The sequence below is a fragment of the Drosophila albomicans genome, chromosome 2R (assembly GCF_009650485.2).
Source record: "Drosophila albomicans strain 15112-1751.03 chromosome 2R, ASM965048v2, whole genome shotgun sequence".
Taxonomy (NCBI): domain Eukaryota; kingdom Metazoa; phylum Arthropoda; class Insecta; order Diptera; family Drosophilidae; genus Drosophila; species Drosophila albomicans.
In genome coordinates, this window is record NC_047631.2 from 6,206,797 (window position 1) to 6,225,939 (window position 19,143).

Sequence of the window (19,143 nt, forward strand, 5' to 3'; positions counted from 1 at the left end):
TTCAAATATATTTTGCAAGGTTTAACGCAGTTTCAAACCAGTGTTTGGCGAAGTTACCACAAAAATCACCCCGCTATCAGATATTTTGTATGCAGTGCACTTGGCGAAATGTATAATTTATAATTGTCACACGCGATAAGATAAAACATTGTCCATTGGACACACAAGGAAAGGTTTGTTTCAATTTCAGTTTGTTTCAGCTGAGCAAATGGGAATGTTTCTCTTGCCACAGAACTTGCCAAACTTGTTGCGCTCTCGCGAAGTGAGCGCTTGAGTTATAATTACAATCAAATCAGTCGTGTTTTGGATTCCGATTGCGGCAAGTGCGATTCGCCGCGGAGAAGCAAATAAATTAAGTGCCTATACTTAATTGTTGACAATCGATTGAGAGTTAGAGTCGTGAAATCATTTATTCGTGTTTGCATATTGTAACATCGCATAATGGGTGTCACTTGCGTAATTGACTTCGATAACAATCCCTATGGCACATACTTTGCTGGCCAAGTGGTAACCGGCAAAGTTACATTGAAATTGGACAAATTGAAACTGGCTAAAGGTAAATAAAAGTTTTACTAAAATATAAATCGCAAAATTGTGCAACTTTGTTTGTGGCTGAAGTGTCTCAGTGTTCTTTCCCATGACTCATTCTTATCTTATCGAGCAAAGATTTTAAGACTGTTTGTGACAATATTATATATTCTGAGGATAGACCAGTCCGTTAGCATGGTGATTCATCATTATAAAAGTGTAATGGCACGCGCACAATTTTATGAGCTGATTGCTTTTAACAGGGTTCGATTACTGCTATTAATCGATTATACTGTATTTAGTTGATATTAAGCCTGTTCAATAAAGACTACTACACAATTTGTTTTGGAAAAAAAGTACCAAAGAGATTGGTAATGATAAATAAATAATCTTAAGAGGCAAAGATTACTAAAGTATTTTGAAATGATTAAACAAGTAGCAAATTATAGTCGAGTGTGCTCGACCGTCAGATGCTCGCTACTTATTTTGAATAAAAGCAAAACAGAGCGGTATAATTCTTAAAATGTGCCAAATTAACATACTCAAAATATACAAAAATATACCGAATGGTTTATTTGGTATATTGATACTATATTCAAGTATACCATAGATTACTTAACATTCTAGATTTCATCCAAAGCAACTAAGACCCTATTGCAGAATTTTTTTGTCAAAGAAAAGTATTTCTTAAATAACTTCTACAATTTTTATCTGATCGCATCCAAATTTTCAAAAAAATACAATAGGTCTTTTTATCTGCACCACAATTTAATCTTTTCGTTTTGGCTGTTTATTGGGACTTTATTGGGTCGCAGATGCCTTCGTCTGTAGGCACATAGTTATAAGACACTTTTTCCTATTCACTACCATAGTAATTGTGATAAACTGTAATATATTTACTGACAAATTCTGTAAACAGTTTTAAACGAAATCATATCTTTATTTCTTAGGATGTGAATATAACGATTAAGAAATAACGCATGATGTAGAGTCTACATTGTAGACTTAAATATTTGTGTTGCTTTTAAAGTTAACAAAATGTTTACCTTTCTACAAGTATTTATAAATAAAAATATTGATTACAAATAAATAATAACAACCTTATCAATAATTCTTTCAATTTAGCTGTTACTTTAAACATTAATGGATTTGCTGAAACACATTGGACAGAATCAAGGGGCACTGGTAAAGATAGAACTACCGATACATATCGAGGACGCGAGGACTACATAGCATCCCAGACTTACCTAGTGGGTTCTAATTTTAGTAGTAAGTATCTGATCCAGTTTTCAATAGTTCTCTCACCTAACAAGTACTTTATGTTCTTAGCGGAAGTTTCCCTTGAGCCCGGTGTCCACGTCTATAACTTTACTTGTCAGATTCCCGCCACTTGTCCCTCTTCCATCGAGGGACACTTTGGCAGAATTCGCTATATGACAAAAGTGTCTATTGTGCGGCCGTGGAAATTTGATCAATCTTACACACGATGCTTTACGGTACTCAAAATGATGGATTTGAACTACGACAGTCCACTACTAAGGGTAAGTATACAATTTGAAATGGGTTAAGAGCAGAAGTACAATGTGAAATTCATCTTTTAGGTACCCGCTCATTGCGAGAGCCTTAAGACCTATTGTTGTTGGCCCTGTACATCGGATCCGCTACAACTGCAATTAACGCTGCCTCAGACTGGCTTCGTGCCTGGTCAGATTTGTATTGTTGACATGCTGGTCACCAATGACAGTCACATACGTGTGGAGCAGCTACAGATCAGTCTGGTAATGATGGTTACTTACCATGCCTCGCATTTTGCGAGAACCTCCTCCAAAAATGAGCGAATTGTCGTCACCAAACTAATGGGCGATCCCGTTCCTAATCATTGCAAGAAACAATTTAAATACTCTCTGCGTCTGCCCGCTACGCCACCAACTTGCTTTAATCTTTGCCGCATTATTCAGATTGCATATCAAGTTGAGGTGGAGGCCAAAGTGAAGGGTTTTCATAGGAATGAAGTTGTGAAAGTACCTTTGACTATTGGCAGTGTGCCGTTGACCGAGCACCTGCAGATGCAGCCAAGGAATCTGCAAAGTTATCCAGCTCAAACTCTTGATGTGGCAGGACTGGAATATTCTTCAGAGATAGCCACAGCGCCTCCTGGCTCTCCAGGCATTCGTAAGTCGAAGCACAGATGTGTAATATTTAATAATAATTCCCTTATTATTTTAGCACCCCCTAACTATGAGGAAGCTGTGCATATGCGTTCTACATTGGGTGGCAAGACCAATGAAGAGTTTGAAGGAAGCGCACCGCCAAATACTATTAGCTTGGATGGCTCCGATTTTAGTCCACGCTATCCCATATTTAATATTCCGACAGCACCCATGGATGTCACGGACAATAATAATGAAAACTTTAACAGCGACTCAAATGCAAACAAGGGAACTTGGCTTTGACCATAGAATCGCATTGGACCGCAAAATACAGGATACAATATAGAACCCAAGGTTGTCTAGTCGTTATTGAGATCGGATTTACAGCTAAAATAAACAGAAAACTACAGATATCTGGCATTGCCATCAGTGTTAAACAGAATTAGCACTTTCAAAATAAAAAAGTTTATGATTATTTTTATGCTTAAATCTGCAAAAATTCTCAAGAGTTTACTCGTGTTTTCTTCGTTTATTTCCGCATTGTTATATTATTCGAGGCGTAAGGGCGCCTTATCATTAGTTCAGCATAAATTTGAACATAGCACACAGAGTGCTAACCATTGTCAAGGTTTGTTCAGTTGCGATAACTGCGTATCACTTGAGGGATAACATTTAACTCTTCTACAGTCCGATTCCATTTTGTTGCGTTCATACGATACGAACTTGCGTCCAGCCTTATCGCTTATCTTTTTCCACAATTATAGCAAACAGTCGGTCTACGACCAAATGCGACCCACGCACTCATTGTTCACACCTACTTAAATTAGTCGCGACTCGTTGTTGAGCCTAAATGTGTTGCTCTCGGACTTCGTCGGTTTGTGAATCGAGTATTTAAATAATTTCGTGAGCTTCCGTTTGATAAAATGGTTGTTACGTGTGATATTAGCTTCGATAATAATAAGGATGGCACATTCTATGCCGGACAGTTGGTTACCGGATGTGTGACCCTAAAATCGGATAAAATCAAGGAGGTGCAAGGTATATAATCGCATGCTTATTGCGAATATGAAAAACTGCCATTCGTCGGGGACAAAGTCAAGTGCCTTGGCATTTTACGTATCAGGAATTTAGATGTCGGCGAATGAAACTTTCCTTACATATTATAAATACCTTGACGATAGCGATAAATGTGTTGGTGTTGGTATATAATACGCTGATAGACTAAATAAATGTATATATTACTTTATGACGACATTGATTTAGATAATAATTCGTTTTTATTTTTTTTTTTTGCGAGTGCCATGAAGGAATGTTAAAACTTCCTAGATAAGAATTGTTTATAAATAAATATGAGGTATTTAATCAACTTGCACTGCGAATTATAGTTCGTGTGTACTAAGTGCTTTTAACCTTTTGGCGTGTGTATAAGACCATTAAAAATGCTTATCAAAGTCGGTTATTTTAAGGCTGTGTTATTGGAAATTTGAATGGCCTTTGCTGAGCCAATTTTCTGCTTTTTTACTGCTCATTAAAACGTGGTTAAGAAATCACTTTATGATTTCTGTAAATATTTACCGGCAATAAATTGTTGGTCTGCCGGCAGCTTATCACCATTAAGACGGATTATATCATATTGTTGATAATAAAGCAATTTTAAAACTTTATCTATACGGCAGCTGCACTAGTCAAAGTCGTTGGTTACTCAATTACGAAATGGAGCGAACGGAAGATGGCATCAACAAATCTGTTTGCCGGTCGCGAGGAGTATTTATCATCGCAAACTTATTTATTGGGATCTGAGCAGAGTAAGCTATTTAACAGTTTTTGTTATACATATATGTAAATAATATTATTTAAATAGGCAACGACAGACATGCCATACAAGCGGGAGTGCATAATTATAATTTTGCTTGCCAGCTGCCCTATCAGTGTCCCTCGTCCTTTGAGGGTCGGTATGGTTGTATTCGATATATAGTCAAGGTGTTATTGATCAGACCCTGGAAATTTGATCAGGCATATACACATGGAATTACAGTTCTTAAAATGATGGATCTAAATACCGAAACGCCTCAGTTAAAGGTGAGTTTATAGCGAGAATATAATCTAGACTTCAGCTAGAATTCATCAATAACTTTATTTTGTAGCGTACCGCCCACAGTGAGAACTATCGCACATTCTGCTGTGGACCCTGCAAAACGGAGCCCATTAAAATGGAGCTGAATCTACCACAAGCAGGTTATGTGCCTGGCCAGCGTATTCCTGTGACTGTGGTTGTCATTAACAACAGCAATGTGGCTGTCTCCGAGTTGCGACTTTCACTCGTCATGTTGGTGAGGTACTTTAGCCTGACGCCAGAACATTCGCGTGTGGATAGAATTGTAATATCCAAGTCCAAAGGTGATTCCATACTGCGACAATCCACGCGATCCCTGACAATCGATATGGACGTCCCCAGCACACCGCCAACATGTGTTGCCCTCTGCAATCTGATACAAATCGCATACCACCTGGAGGTGGAGGCAGTAATCAAGAGCCTACGAGAGAAGCAACTGATAACGATGCCCATCACAATTGGTACCTTTCCTCTCGCCGTAGCTACGGAAAATGGTGTTGTACGACAACAGCCACCAAGGCGTAGTGGACGTTATGAGTTGCCGGAGAATGAGCTGCCTGTTGTGAGAGCAATATCAAGCGAATTGAGACAAGACTCTCGAGATATTGGTAAGCAGAAGTGGAATTTGTGTTGAATAATTTTAAATCCATATATTTAATTGTTTAGCTCCGCCCAAGTACATAGAGTCAAAGCACACGTTGCGTGGCAATATCAATGAGGAGGAGCTCCATGCCTTTGGCCTCAACGAATTTGCGCCCTTATATCCCGTTTACAGTATTCCCAGTCCAGCGCCTGTTATTTCCCCCAACAGTCAGAATATTGGATTCGTTAACCAAAGCTTTGAGAAATAAACTTTGTCAAGGGGTGCGTCGAAAGCTCTTGGCTGTGCTTTTATTTGTGAAATATATGTATGTGTCTGTAATACAGACTTTGTAAATTCTTTGTAAAAAGTTCGTTTACATTTGGGACACCAAAAAGCTCTTATACCTCGGGGTTTCAATATGTGTTTTTATTATGTTCGTCTCAGATATTTGTTAGACTTTATCCTTGTACATTTTTTATTACAACATTTATAGGGAATGAAAGTGTGAGTTGTATGTATAACAGAGCGAATGTTCTTCCTTTTAAAGGGACCATATGAGTATAACAGATTGTGTTGGGACCAATGGTGGGAACAGTTCAAATTATTATACAAGTCATGTTGTCAGGTATATTTAGATCTTTACTATTCACTTGGCTTTGTTAGTAAGTCTTTCGGGGATTTTATAAAATATGGTCACAATCATTTTTGGGTTTCGAATTGGGAATTTAAGCAGTTAGGGAAAAAACGTTCATTTGTCAGACAATCATTTAATAAAGAAGTCCAAGACAGTGTGACTTTGCTAATTGTTAAACAGTTTAAAATTAAATTAATGTCTTTTTGTTAAACTGGAATATCTTAGTGTTGGGAAAATTACCAATGTCGTCTGGCAACCATTCGTGTATAACAGAGTATACTTTAAGAAAACCTAACAAAAGGCTAACCATTTCAAATTGTGTAGGATAGTATTATAACTTGAATGAAAGTTGCACAGTTTATGAAATACCAGTTTATGCTGCTTAGCCAAGAACATTATAAAAAAGATTTTATTGGGTTTGTGTGTAATAAAGTTGGTATATAACAGAAATCTATAAATGTTAAAATATTCAAGTTTTCCTGATACCCGTTTCAATTTAATCTAATGTTTCTAACAGTTTTATATGTTAGTACTCCTAACTAACATATACCGATAGCATAGAATGTTTCATATAAGAGAATTAAGTTATGATGTGCCATACTGGAAGGCTACACTGCTTGCTCTTGAATCCTTGTCCCAAAAATTCTGTTAAGTTGAAAGTTACAAATGTTGTACTGTTTATTAGAAAATCAGGAACTGCTTTATGTTATGAAGTATACAAATTATTTAAATATTCAATAACAAGTCACTTAGCTTTACTCAAATGTATGTAAATGACTACAAAATCTGAAGCAGCCAAATCATTAATTTGAGTAATTTTAAGGTTTGTAATTCTTTACAGTATATAAATAATTAATTAAATTAATTTAATGAAGTCAAAATTACTAATTTACTAAACAGTTTTTTTTGCTGTGCTTTAAGACATTTTTGATTTCGGTTAATTATTTCTTAATACCTTTTAATGGCAGAATAAGTCGCAGCCTTTAATGCCCGTCTGTCGGCAGACTTGCGATAACAAGCACATCGCATGAGGATTAAGTTTTAATCAGCTCGACTACACAGTGATACTATCTGCATGGGTTACCATAAAAGTCAAAGCTAAGCCCTAGCCTACGCTCAAACAGTCAACTCAAACTAACACCAGAGTAGAGCAGAACAAGGGGACACCTAACACATCCATAAAACGGAACTTCACTATTCCAGCATGTTTGGGTTTTTATCGTTACCTTCTCAGGGGGAAGGAATAATACTCAGCTGGGACGCGCTTTAATTGTCCCTTTTTGGTTCTTAAATGCTATGTTTGTCTTTTTGTGTTTTCGTATTTGGTGTTTTGCATTTGTTTGTGTGCTTGCGGTGAGGTCCTCCCTTCCCTCGAAATGCTCTCGAGTTTGTGGTGAGGTAATAGCTTCAACCGAAATGCAAATCTAAAATGTTTTTAAATAGTAACTAGCGACCCGAGTTGTATACAATTCAAAAGTTACAGCCAGCTTAGTCAGATTAGAGCTGCATGTGTTTGATGGTTTAGTTGTTTCGCACGAGATCAAAAATAAACTCACTGGCATATAAAATGCAACTAATTGATGCATTATTCAAAAACACAACTTGCCTTTTATGTGTGAGTTACAAATTAAGCAAATTTTCGAAAATGTTAACATCTTTTGGCTGCGGGTATTTGTGGCTAGTTCCAAAGTTTCACAGCTAAGAGTCTGTAGTCACGTTAGGAGTCTTACCACGTTTAGTTTCTGCCTAATCCAGTTAACCATATACGCAACGGTAATGGCAATGTGGGCATTAAGTAATTTCCAGTAACGCATGTCGTGCACACACACCCGCATGAACATGTGAATTTGACTCGGATTCCAAGTAGTCAACAAAGCTTGACTGCATGAAATTCTCCCCTGCTGTTCTGGGCTGCTCTGTGCTGAGCTGTGTTGTGTTGTGCGTGTAACTGGCCAACACACGAGGAGAATTTAGCGGTAATTGGCATTTGGTTGGCGGCCGTATCGGCTTTCAAAGCTACATAACATAGATAAACAAAAGAGTTGCTATGCGGCTTACTGAAGTTATGCCTCTGTGCCAGCTGATCTAAAGTTAGTGTAACTGGCAGAGATATACGTGTTTCACTTTAGTCCTAATACTCAGGGTATACATTAGACAATGATTTTGTTCCGTACACATATTGAGTACAATGAGGATCTTAATTAAAAAAGGAGGCACAGAACGACTTAACAATGCATTCGCTTACTGTTTATTATTGCCATCAAGTTAGTGGGTAATTTTTGTCACACCCACCTCGCATATAGACAAAAAACGAATAACAAGCAAAATTTTGTGCTGGAAATTCTTTTATATGACAAAAACACCTACTTACTACAGGTCTTAATTCCTTTGGCTAACAATTTAGTATACTTTGCACTGTATGGTGTATTTTTAATCTAGAACTATATCAATTATAGCTTTTGGTATATTTTAGTTCATCAATCAGCCTTACCCATTTTTGCTGAGTGCGAAAGCACTTTGCTTTATTACAAATTTTTCTACATGAATCTTTTAAACACAATCAGGGTAGCTTACTGATATGATAATAAATATTTTTAAATCCTGCAGGATTTCTAAATTTCAATTAAATTTTATGCAATTTTGAAAAGATTTATTGATGTTTCTCAAGTGTTGAAAATTGATTAGCATGCTTAAATAGGTTTTATTTTTCTGCTGATTTTAGATACACTCGAACACGCAATCAATAGCTGCTTCATATGCCGTCTGATAAACATGTTCTGCTTGACATATAAAATTTCCAAGTTCGACAACAACAACAATTCAAGCGTTTTCGTTTGCGAATGAAACTCAGCATGTTTCTTGTTTATCCATCTACTTTGCACCTTTGCGCCACAAAGCTCGCTACAATTTTTTTACTTGGCCAGAATTCACACGCTTTGTGTATTCGTGTGTGTATGTGTGTGTGTGAGTTTTTGTACGTGTGCACGTGTATACGTTTTGCGGCTTTCACGGGTATTTCACTGCTAGCTGATTGTGCCAGCATCCTTGTTGCTGTTGCTGTTGTTATTTGCTCATTGTGTTTGCGGCTAAAACGCGTCTGGCAACAATCACAAGTGAATTTTCTCCACAAACGAAATTCAGCGGCTTCCCGTAAGTGTTTTATAAGTGTGTGTGTGTGAGTGAGTGAGTGCCTGAGTATCTATGTGTATGTGAGTTGTGTATGCTTGTTTGCATAACGCTTGTGGACTGCGCTCGTGTGTGTGTTGGTGTGTGTGTGTCGAGCAATAAAGATGAGTGGGCACTTGTCATTAGTGCATCTGTTTTGACTTTCAAAGAACCTGACATGTGTACAAGGCAAATCAATTATAGACAAGGGCAATTCAACTGCCCCAAAGAATTCGTTTTCTTACAACTGTCTAAATGGAAGTAAAACAAAAACAAAATGCCAGGGAAAAGCTCAATTACCCCTTCATATTCCCAAAGAAAATATAGTGCAAAAAAAAGGTTCATTAAATTCTAATGATACAAAAATAAATATCTAACTTTTCCTTGATCTCATTATGAATCCTCTTCTTAGCACTCTCCATCAACAAGGTCTTTTTAAACTTCTCTAATGGCTAAAAGTCGTAACGCGTTCGCAGCAAAAACTTCATTGTCACATACTATGTATAGCCACACAACAAGCAACAAAATAAAAAAAATAATTGGTGAAAAAATACTCGTATCAACAACAAAGTGCACTAGGAAAATTGCAGCTGGAGAAGTTAAGCCGAGTCACCAAAAGTTTCGCGTCAAAAACACACAAAGCTCTTTCCATGTGGAAATTTTAAGCTACTTTGCAGAGCCGCAAATGAAGGCTTCTCACTAGGATACGCAACCTAAACTATATCTGGTGCTAACAGATGCGAATGAAGCAATTCGGGGTGTGGCATAGCGAGCGCTTCTATTCAATTAAGTACATACAGGTAACAAAAAGCAGACTACTGCCGTTGCACATGAACAACTAACTAAAAGTTTGACAGTCAGTCGAAGTCAAAGTTTATTGCAGCCACAAAATCAATGCAGGGGCAGTGGCTCCTCCTTGTTATGGAATAGAGATTTCAATCCAACACCCCAGTTCGAAGGTGTGGCCAGATGTCAGCGATGGCAGCTGAGTTGGTTCACCCTGCTCCTCTGTGGTGTTTCTCTAAAATTTCATAAATCAAAGTGGCGCGGGATGCGCGTGCATCGACTCAAGTAACAAGGATGCTGGAAGGAGCAACAAGGATTCAACTTCAACTCACGCCACTGTAATTGCTTTATGCTGTGAAGCGTGACGCGGTCAACAACGCAACGTGAGCAAACCATTTTGATATTACATACTCACACACATATCCTCTAAACTCGCTCACACTCACACGCACACGCACATAGACATATTGTTGTAGATGGCCAGCAGCAAAAGTTGAAAAGTTTTATGATATTTTAGTTATTTGATGCTTTGCCGGAGTTTGAGCGTAACCCCAAGCCCACAACATGTTTTACCGAATTTGTTGCTTACAGTGCATTGATTTTGTAAATGGACACTAGCCAGAGTGAAATGGGGTTTTTACGATGAAAACGTATCTCATTTTGATCAAAAGACTTTTATCTAAATGACTCAATTTAATTCCTCAACTTTGTAATTTCATTTGAAATATTGTTAATCAATATTTTTTTTAGCCGTAAAACTTATTGGAATTTATATTCCGATTATTTGAAATTAGAAAATGCGAAAGTCCACTTATTGATATGTATACTCTATACTTTAATATACAAATAAATTTGCATACTCGGCTAATTAAATGCAAAATGTAATGCTATAAACCTTTCATGGACAAATTGCAATTTTAATTAACAGGCACATCAATTATTTAGCCTACTGTTGCTACACATGAGTTGCGCTATGCTATGTTAACATTTTCAAAGCTTTTACTTCATGTATATACACAAACACACAGAGAAAGTCATGGACACCTGCCTATGCTAGAAAAGGTTGCTGACAAAGCAAATTAAAAAGTCATCAACCCGTGAGCAGAGAACAGCAAATGGAAAATAATCGCAAAAAAAAAAAAAATTCTCAAAAATACCATAGACAACACTAATAAATTATAATATTTGTTATTGTACTTACTTTCTACCGTTGGCACTAAAATATCTTTTTTATATGCCAAAGAAGACAAACACAAATATATTTATAAAGTGCACCTTACCCGCCAAATACCTGCCGCATAAAACGCAAAGAACGGCAAGGTTAATAAGCAGTTTCTTTGAGAATTGTTTGCCCCAAAGCAAGCTCTGTTTTCCCCGCCATAAAATCTATTGCTCTTTCCCGCTCTTCATTCCGTGTGTTTTCTTTCACGACAGATTTATGGTGAAAATAAAAGCGACAGACGATGCGATGAGAGCGATGATAGCAGGTGGCGAAAGTTTATAGCTTACACATATGAGTTGGAATTGCATATTAAAGTGCAAACGCAAAAAAAAATATGTACACAAATATATGTATATATGTGTATGTGTGTGTGTGTGTATGTGTTGAAAATTCAAAGCACAATTTTCCAAGTTGTCGCTCTAATTAATGGAAGACTTTACCACTGTCAAAGCACAAAGAAAATTTTGCTAATTAAAAAACTACAACAGCAACTATTGCGACTCTGTACGTTGAGGACTTCGCAAATCCCTCCACGAGTATCTATACAAAGATACTTATATATAATGGCAAAAGATATAGGGTATAAAGTACATGTAAATATATATATTTCTGCAGCTTGGCCATTTCTTGTGATTATTTCTAACAAGTTGGCCATGTTGCATTGCGTGGCAGCCTTACAAATTGCTCGCGGGCTGCAAGTAATTGTCACTGCTTCGTTGCTTGGTGTATGGATTTGGATTTGGATGCGGACTCGGATTCGGATTCAGTTTTTGCTTTAGCTTTGGTGCCCCGCTCAACATCATTAAATGTACATAATGGAATTGCTGTGATTTGTTTCAGGGCTGAAGATTTATTATCTCACTCGCCATTTTCCAGCCGAAAAAATCGGCTTCGGCTTTATGTTACGCTTGCCTGGTGACTGAGTGCAGCCAGACAAAATGGAGAATAAGGTTGCTTATTGGAATGGGACCAAGGACTCAGTCCCTTTCTATGAACATCACAATGACAATCAAAGTCATTTACACAGAGACTTTTGTGACATTTATTGCTACGAGTGCGGCAATTGCGAAACTTTACGCATTTAATTTGTTTAAAATTTGCTTATGAGTCAAATTGAATTAACCTGATGAAACTTTTGCAATTTGTGATACATTCCAGCAAACCAATTCGCTTCAAATTCCGCTATATACAAGAAAGAATGAATGAATATTAGTGGTCCGTATTGGGTTGGTTATTTAAGTTTGACATATCTATTCCAAAATAAAAATACTGTTCAACTTATCATTGACAAAATTTTGTTGCTATTTTTAAATGTCAAGACGTGCATAAGACAACACAGAAGAATTAAGTTTTTAAACTAATCTAATTCATTTGAAAATCTTTTTTTGTTGTCTAAATCTTGTGAATTCATTCAGAAATATTATTTAGAACCCGCACACAAACAAGCGACATTTGTTGACCAAGTTTTGCTGCTTCATCATTTGCATTTCCTCTGCAAAGTTTCTGTAGAAGTTTTATACATATGCTCGAGATGATTTTATGTCTTCATTTTATTAAAATATGTTTGCTCGACTTAAATAATGTCAGCAATAGTTAAAATTAATTGCTTGCAAAACTATACCAAGAACTTTCAATGATTGTTGCTCAATTGCTTGGTTCTGCATTTCTCTTGCTTGTCAAGGTGAATAATTTTGTAGTTTTCAAATAAATTAAATGTTGACCATGACAAAAAGCTGTCACAGAAGTCCTTAACTTGTGCAAATTGGTGCGATAATATCTCTCGACTACGGCCTAAACTCTACGTCATGCCGACACACAATGAAATATTGCAGCATTATTTAGAGCAAAAAAAGGCACACAAAGTTTGCAAGTTCATACATACACTTTAATGTATCTTGAGTTGAGCCAAGCTGAAACATTTTATTAAATGTGTAAAACTCATCAAGGGTTAACGCATTCATTTCAAAATGTTCATTGAAAAACGGAAATTTTCAGCATCATTACATGTTAAGAGTATTTATTTTTAGTCGTTGTCTGAATAAACATTTTAACGTGTATGATTAACATACAATATTAAAAACCAAGGGCTTATGTTAATACATCTCATAATCTCCTACATATCGGTGTTAATTTTACATTAACATAACACATTAAGCCTGAATGTATTATGTTTTTAAAGAAATTGTAATCAGTTTTTTGCCTGCGTTCATGAGTTGCAAATTCATTGAATATGTTCTCTGAAATTCTCTTTTTAATACCCGCTTATATCCGTTAACATCAACATTTACGTATAGCAATTCATTCATTTGAATGAAGTTGCAAGGGCGAAGGGAAGTTTCCTTTTAATGGACTATGTAATTATGTATTGGTCCCCTATCATATTTTTAAAACTTATGATGTCGTTGCCCCTAACCAAATCAAGTGCAATCAATGCTAGCCGTCAGGCACATTTAATAATTAATTTTTTCAGTTATATTAAATTCATACTCACTTGTACTTAAATGCAGTTGAGTGTAAAAAAATATTAAAATAATAATACCTTTTTGCTTGTGCTGCTCACTATATCCATCCATCAACAGAGAGTGCGCTATGGAAATTCGTAATCAAGGATTGCGGTGTAAAATCGCCACCAATCAACAGTAAAAATAATGCCCAAGCATAAATGTTTGTGTATTTCTATTTGTATGTTGTTCGGTTTGGCTAATTAGCCACATAAAGTGGTGTCCCCGTACTGAGTATTCGGGAAATGAGTTTGTTGACTGCACTTAATACGGTACGTGGTACGTGACTGAATCTATAATTAATGCACGACGAACTCGTGTTATAAAATGGATTTGTTGATAATGTTAAACATTTCGCTCACACTTTTATGGCAATAAACTGACATTTGTTTTTTGGGCTTTGCTAACCTCATAATGTCATATTCCTCTGTCAACAAAAATGTGATTGGGAAGCAGTGGCCAAAATTCAATAATTATTCTGATTTGTTTTCAACGCCGAATTTTGTAATTCTATTAAATTGATTTAATAATTTTTAAACCAAAAAGGTTAAACCAATGTGGCAAAGATAAATTTATGTGTGTTTTTACATATTAATCGATAATTTATTCATTTTGCAAAAGTAACTTACTTCATTTTAATTTCCTGACTAATGTGGCAGAGATAAATTTAAGTGTGTTTGCTCACTACACTTTAATTTACAAGTTGTGTATTCCTAATAGAATTATTATATTAAACATTTATAAGCAGTAAAGTATTTCCTCATGTTATAAATTTGTACCATAAGTTTACTTTCAGTTAGCTTTAATCTTGAAGTAACCAAAATGCTCGAGTTCATAAACAGTTCGCAGCATTGCCATTAGTCCGGTTTTCAATTAGGCACACTCATACTTGATTACATATTTCACCAAACGTTGCTCCTTGACCTAATGTGTGCAATTCATTAGCTGCAATTAGAGTTCAATTCAAATACTGTGCGAAAGTTCAAGGTCTACCAAGGCCAGTACAGAACAAAGCTATCGAACAGCCAACATTCACATATGCCACTTCATTATCAGGGCAGCTGACAGCTGACCCGGCTTTTATATCTGCTGCCTCTCATGTATTCCCTCGGCGCCGAAATAATAATAATAATGTGGTCGTTTGTTTTCACTGTACACGTGTCTTAGCGTTGTTAAATGCGTCCTTAATAGGCATAACATTTGTGGCCTTGCTTCTGCCATCGCACACATTCTGTGAGTCGTCTTGTCAAGAGTCTCCAATGAATGAGCTACTCCTGTGGTCCTGTGTTGATGACTGTACTTGTTGTTAGCGTATGCTTATAAATAAAAGGGAATAAAATATACGAATACTTATGCCCACATCTAGTAAGAGTTATATACATACATGTGTTACATACATAAACATATGTATACACCGACTGCGTACGTACAAAATTCATGGCCTGATTATTATTCCATACTCAGCAGTAATTGCAATTATGTTTGTTATTAGCATTAATTGCCCAATTTTCTTTGATTTTCCACAGAATTTCAAGATGAAAGAAATGAGTTTGATTAATTGCTACATAAGGTTGAGAATTATCTAAAACAATTAAATAAATTTTAAGTTTTCAATAAAATAAGAGAACAAATGTAAACAACGTATTTGAACTGCTTTGAAAAAAGTACAAAACGAATTAAAACTATAGGTTTGATTTTTAATTCAAAATTTAAACACAATATTTAAAAGATTCAGTCAAATAATGAACATAAAATTAATCAAGTCAATTTTGTTACTTTCTGATCGAAAAAATCAACCAAAATAAGTGCTTGTAAATATGGAAGGACAAGCGTTTGTTCACCGAGCGTCGGCGCCAAACTTGTTTAGGAATAGCACAAGTAGTAGTATTTCCGTCGACGACAGCCAAAACTTTAAGGGACCTGAAAAGCTTCGCGGTCTAAAGAGGCTATCTGCAGTGTATTTCCAACCACGATTCGATCATCACAATCTTGTAAAGGGATTATCTAGTCAAGGCGTTTACACAAAGCAATACTATAAAAGTTCAAAATGGGATCAAGAATACTGGGTGCATCGGGAAAAAAATTTTCACGATGATGCCGATTTGAGCCGGCATCCTAGCTATACTATCAAGAATGTTGCTTAGTGAGTACACTCGAACATACATAGTTGTATATAGTTTTTTTGGAGTCACTTCCATTATCTGATAGTAATGTCGAATGCCAATTACTTTATATGGAAGCAAAGGAAAAGTATCAGGCACAGTTTTTGAAAGAAATGCAACATTTTATAGCTTCAAAACGAAAAGTATCGGATCAATATTTTACAAAGAGGTAAATTCGGAAACAATTTATTGAAAATTATATTATATTCCAATATTATTTGCAGAATTCTTGCTTACACCACTTTTTGGCCACCTTTGCACTCCAAAAAAGAATTGGAGATTTTTAAAACAAAATTTTTTCAATTGACTTCTGTTCAAAGAAAACGCTTAGACTATTTATTAAATATGAAGTTAAGTGAAATTTAATTGGAAACGAAAATATGTCAGCTTAACATTAACACCATTGTAAGTAACATTTTTTGGTTCAATGAAATTTTATAATTTCTCAAAATACAAATTTGATATCCTTTTTTACTATAGCTAAAATGTATTTAAATATTGTGTTATCTGATGTGCATCCATGTCTGTGTGTGTGAAATTGTTTGTGAACATCAGGAAACATGCCATTTGTCAAACAATATTCCACGATTGTTGTATTGCTCGATATAAAATTTATGATCCAAAATACTATATGTATTTCGAATTGAACACAATGACATTGAGAAGCTTAGAGAAATAAAAATGGTAAAATAGAAATATGAATTTTTCTCAATAGGCGCACATAAAAATTGTATTCTCTTGAAAATGATTCTCAGCACCATTTCTTTTTTTTCAAATTACTTTTTTGATCAATCAATAAATTCTAGTTTAAAGCTAGAGAGAATTTATGTTTAATTTGTTGGTTCTCTGTTCTTCAGTTATCAAGCAGTTAAATAAGTGTTCAATGACAAACATTATGCTCTTTAAGTCCTTTATGACCTAATAAAAAATAAATTATATGTCAGTTATGACTACTTCTATGACTATATAGAATAGATAGATTAAATGGGTGTTCTTCAAACGTCTTGCTTCAGTGAATGAATACACATTTTAACAAAATGTTAAGCAGCTTTTGTTGAGAAATATTTTTGGTTGTCAAACATTTGTGGTTTCCACTTTTCATTAGCACCCAGACAAAAGTACTTATATTAAAGTTTAACAATAAGCACAGCTAAATTTTAAGGGCAGCCGCGAGGGTTTTCCAAAAGGGTGCACAGTATAAAAGCAAATGAAAGAAAAATCACTGTAGCCACATGCCAGTATCCGCAACTTTGAGCAATAAATTATAATTTCCGCATGCTGAGCTTCTATTTTTTTCTCTGTCTCTTTTTACCTGATTCCCCTGCACCTGGCTGACCAGAGCGCCAGCCGCTGGGCAATGGCTCGTGTGGTGGTCATTCCCGAGTTTTTATGATGCTGATGAAAAAAATTAATATCATGCTGCATAGCTGCAAGGTGTGCGCCAATTTCCGGCGTGAGTGGGCATATATGAGTTGGGTATTTTTATGGTATCTTAAATGCTTGGCCAGCATTTTCATGCCATGTTTTGTACAGAAAACGGAGCACATGTTGCAACCAAATTGTTATTAATGACGAATGTGTTCGTCCTACTCAATTACTCAAGTACATGCCCATCAACAATTCCGCTAATGCTTCCTCATTATCAGCTCATTTACATGCGTGGTTAACTTCACCGCATCCAGTTTATTTATCCGACGCATCAGGCGAATCAGATTAAACGCAATATGTGTGAATTTGTTCAGAAGTTTTACGGCGGTCATTTGAGTAGCATGTCACTCAACTTTGATACAGCTGCAAGCATTTGTTTCAAAAGTAACTCTAACCTTCGGTTTTTTTTGTATTTCTCGGTATATTGATTTGTTTTTATTAATTAATTTATTACTTATTTTAAATTTAGTACTACACCGATATAATAAATGTTACTTTAGATATATTTGGCATTTTTCCGGTATTTACATTCTTTCAATTTGCATATTAACATTAAATAAATTACAATACCGTATATTTTAGCTTTTTTTGTTGGTATATGAATTTGCTATATTTTTAGAATATTTCATTTTACTGAAAATCTCACCATTAGGCCCTATCGAGTGTAGCCTTCGTATTTGTTTTTTATTTGATAATGAGTTGGTGCAAAATAGGTAGTTTACACTGATGACCAACTGAAAAGCGAATTTTTATCAATTAATTATGGAGTTCAGCGACTCACCAGTCCATCTTTGTATAAATCTACATATATATAATATAATCTGATCTATGTCTTAGTATCATTCTTGTTTAGATACTGCTCAATTTAATCAAGTCATCTGTTTTCTTTTATAAATACGTACTATATATGTACATAAGGAACTGTGTGTGTTGTGGTCCTTTGCTCGTAACTTTCGCTCTGGGCGCACAACACTTGAGTTTTGTGGCATTGCAAAATGCATTTTATACGCAATAAAAATACACTTGCTGGGGCTTTACAGCTGGCTCGTTCTTTTCGGCTGCCCTCTTCTTTCTTTCGCGCCGTTTTTTTTACTACAATATTTCCTACTTATATAAAATTAAACGAGAAGTCAGTTGTTTGCTCTCTGGGCTTGTGCAAGTGTGTTGTTGTTTTGAGTTGTTTGCGTTAAGGATATTTAATGAGCTACTTTATGTTGTTGTTCTCTGTTACTGCAGTTCATTTTTTTTACGATTTTAACAAGTTGGTTGTTAAATAAATTTAAATTACGTTGTCGCTCCCTTTACTGACCCACTCTGGTCATTATTGTAATACTTTTGCTCCTTTTACAGTGTGGTAAGTTGCAAATAAAAAGTTCAATTCATCCCCTGTTGAAAGTATGCTGCAAATTTATTAACGCCACCAGCAAACACTTAATCATTTCAAGAGCTTTCATTCATTCTCTGTGAAAAAAATGTTGCTTGTAAATTAAAAATATGAAGTGAAAATTGCCTTATCATATCGATAAAGCATTTACCTTAGATTTTTATTCTTAATGACGTGCAATTTTGTTAGGGTTTCAGTATTGAAGTTATGGTAATTGATAGCATTTTAACGGGGCATATTTTGAAGTATTGTATCATCAAATCATCGATACACAACCATGACAGGCTGAAATTGCTATTTTGGAGTACAGTATGTATGTGTAGTATGAGTGGCTTTAAGGTTTGATTGAGTTTGATGTACTGAACTGCATAAAAAATAAACAAACGAAAAAATGCAAAATAAAATTGTAGAAGTTACCTAAAAAATAATTTTATATTATTCCCACTGTTCTAAGTTGCTTTAATTTAATCATATATGTACATTGTTT

At 35.5% G+C, this 19,143-nt stretch overlaps 3 protein-coding genes across 3 annotated transcripts; all 3 read left to right on the forward strand.

Annotated features, from left to right (window-relative positions):
* The first annotated feature begins 198 nt into the window (after positions 1–198).
* LOC117575877 (arrestin domain-containing protein 2-like) lies at positions 199–3,153 on the forward strand. Its single transcript, XM_034260315.2, has 5 exons — positions 199–556; positions 1,654–1,797; positions 1,858–2,069; positions 2,130–2,700; positions 2,755–3,153. The coding sequence occupies exons 1-5, from the start codon at positions 442–444 to the stop codon at positions 2,979–2,981; spliced, it is 1,269 nt and encodes a 422-aa protein (XP_034116206.2). The 5' UTR covers positions 199–441; the 3' UTR covers positions 2,982–3,153.
* An 86-nt stretch (positions 3,154–3,239) lies between these two features.
* LOC117575878 (arrestin domain-containing protein 17) lies at positions 3,240–5,741 on the forward strand. Its single transcript, XM_034260316.2, has 5 exons — positions 3,240–3,716; positions 4,355–4,483; positions 4,540–4,757; positions 4,823–5,399; positions 5,458–5,741. Exons 1-5 carry the CDS (start codon positions 3,602–3,604, stop codon positions 5,640–5,642), a joined length of 1,224 nt encoding a protein of 407 aa, XP_034116207.1. The 5' UTR covers positions 3,240–3,601; the 3' UTR covers positions 5,643–5,741.
* A 9,615-nt stretch (positions 5,742–15,356) lies between these two features.
* Positions 15,357–16,249, forward strand: LOC127566031 (uncharacterized). The gene is made up of 3 exons (XM_052007405.1): positions 15,357–15,825; positions 15,891–16,013; positions 16,069–16,249. The coding sequence occupies exons 1-3, from the start codon at positions 15,500–15,502 to the stop codon at positions 16,208–16,210; spliced, it is 591 nt and encodes a 196-aa protein (XP_051863365.1). The 5' UTR covers positions 15,357–15,499; the 3' UTR covers positions 16,211–16,249.
* Positions 16,250–19,143: the final 2,894 nt, after the last annotated feature.

What these genes read in the sequence shown, in the direction of transcription:
- LOC127566031 (XM_052007405.1), top strand. Translation starts at nt 15,500, where the DNA reads ATGGAAGGACAAGCGTTTGTTCACCGAGCGTCGGCGCCAAACTTGTTT. An exon ending in ACTATCAAGAATGTTGCTTA is followed by an intron (nt 15,826 to 15,890) that starts GTGAGTACACTC and finishes ATTATCTGATAG; the next exon opens with TAATGTCGAATGCCAATTAC. An exon ending in GATCAATATTTTACAAAGAG is followed by an intron (nt 16,014 to 16,068) that starts GTAAATTCGGAA and finishes TATTATTTGCAG; the next exon opens with AATTCTTGCTTACACCACTT.
- LOC117575877 (XM_034260315.2), top strand. Translation starts at nt 442, where the DNA reads ATGGGTGTCACTTGCGTAATTGACTTCGATAACAATCCCTATGGCACA. An exon ending in AGTGGGTTCTAATTTTAGTA is followed by an intron (nt 1,798 to 1,857) that starts GTAAGTATCTGA and finishes TTATGTTCTTAG; the next exon opens with CGGAAGTTTCCCTTGAGCCC. An exon ending in TCCTGGCTCTCCAGGCATTC is followed by an intron (nt 2,701 to 2,754) that starts GTAAGTCGAAGC and finishes TTATTATTTTAG; the next exon opens with CACCCCCTAACTATGAGGAA.
- LOC117575878 (XM_034260316.2), top strand. Translation starts at nt 3,602, where the DNA reads ATGGTTGTTACGTGTGATATTAGCTTCGATAATAATAAGGATGGCACA. An exon ending in TTTATTGGGATCTGAGCAGA is followed by an intron (nt 4,484 to 4,539) that starts GTAAGCTATTTA and finishes TTATTTAAATAG; the next exon opens with GCAACGACAGACATGCCATA. An exon ending in CCGAAACGCCTCAGTTAAAG is followed by an intron (nt 4,758 to 4,822) that starts GTGAGTTTATAG and finishes TTTATTTTGTAG; the next exon opens with CGTACCGCCCACAGTGAGAA.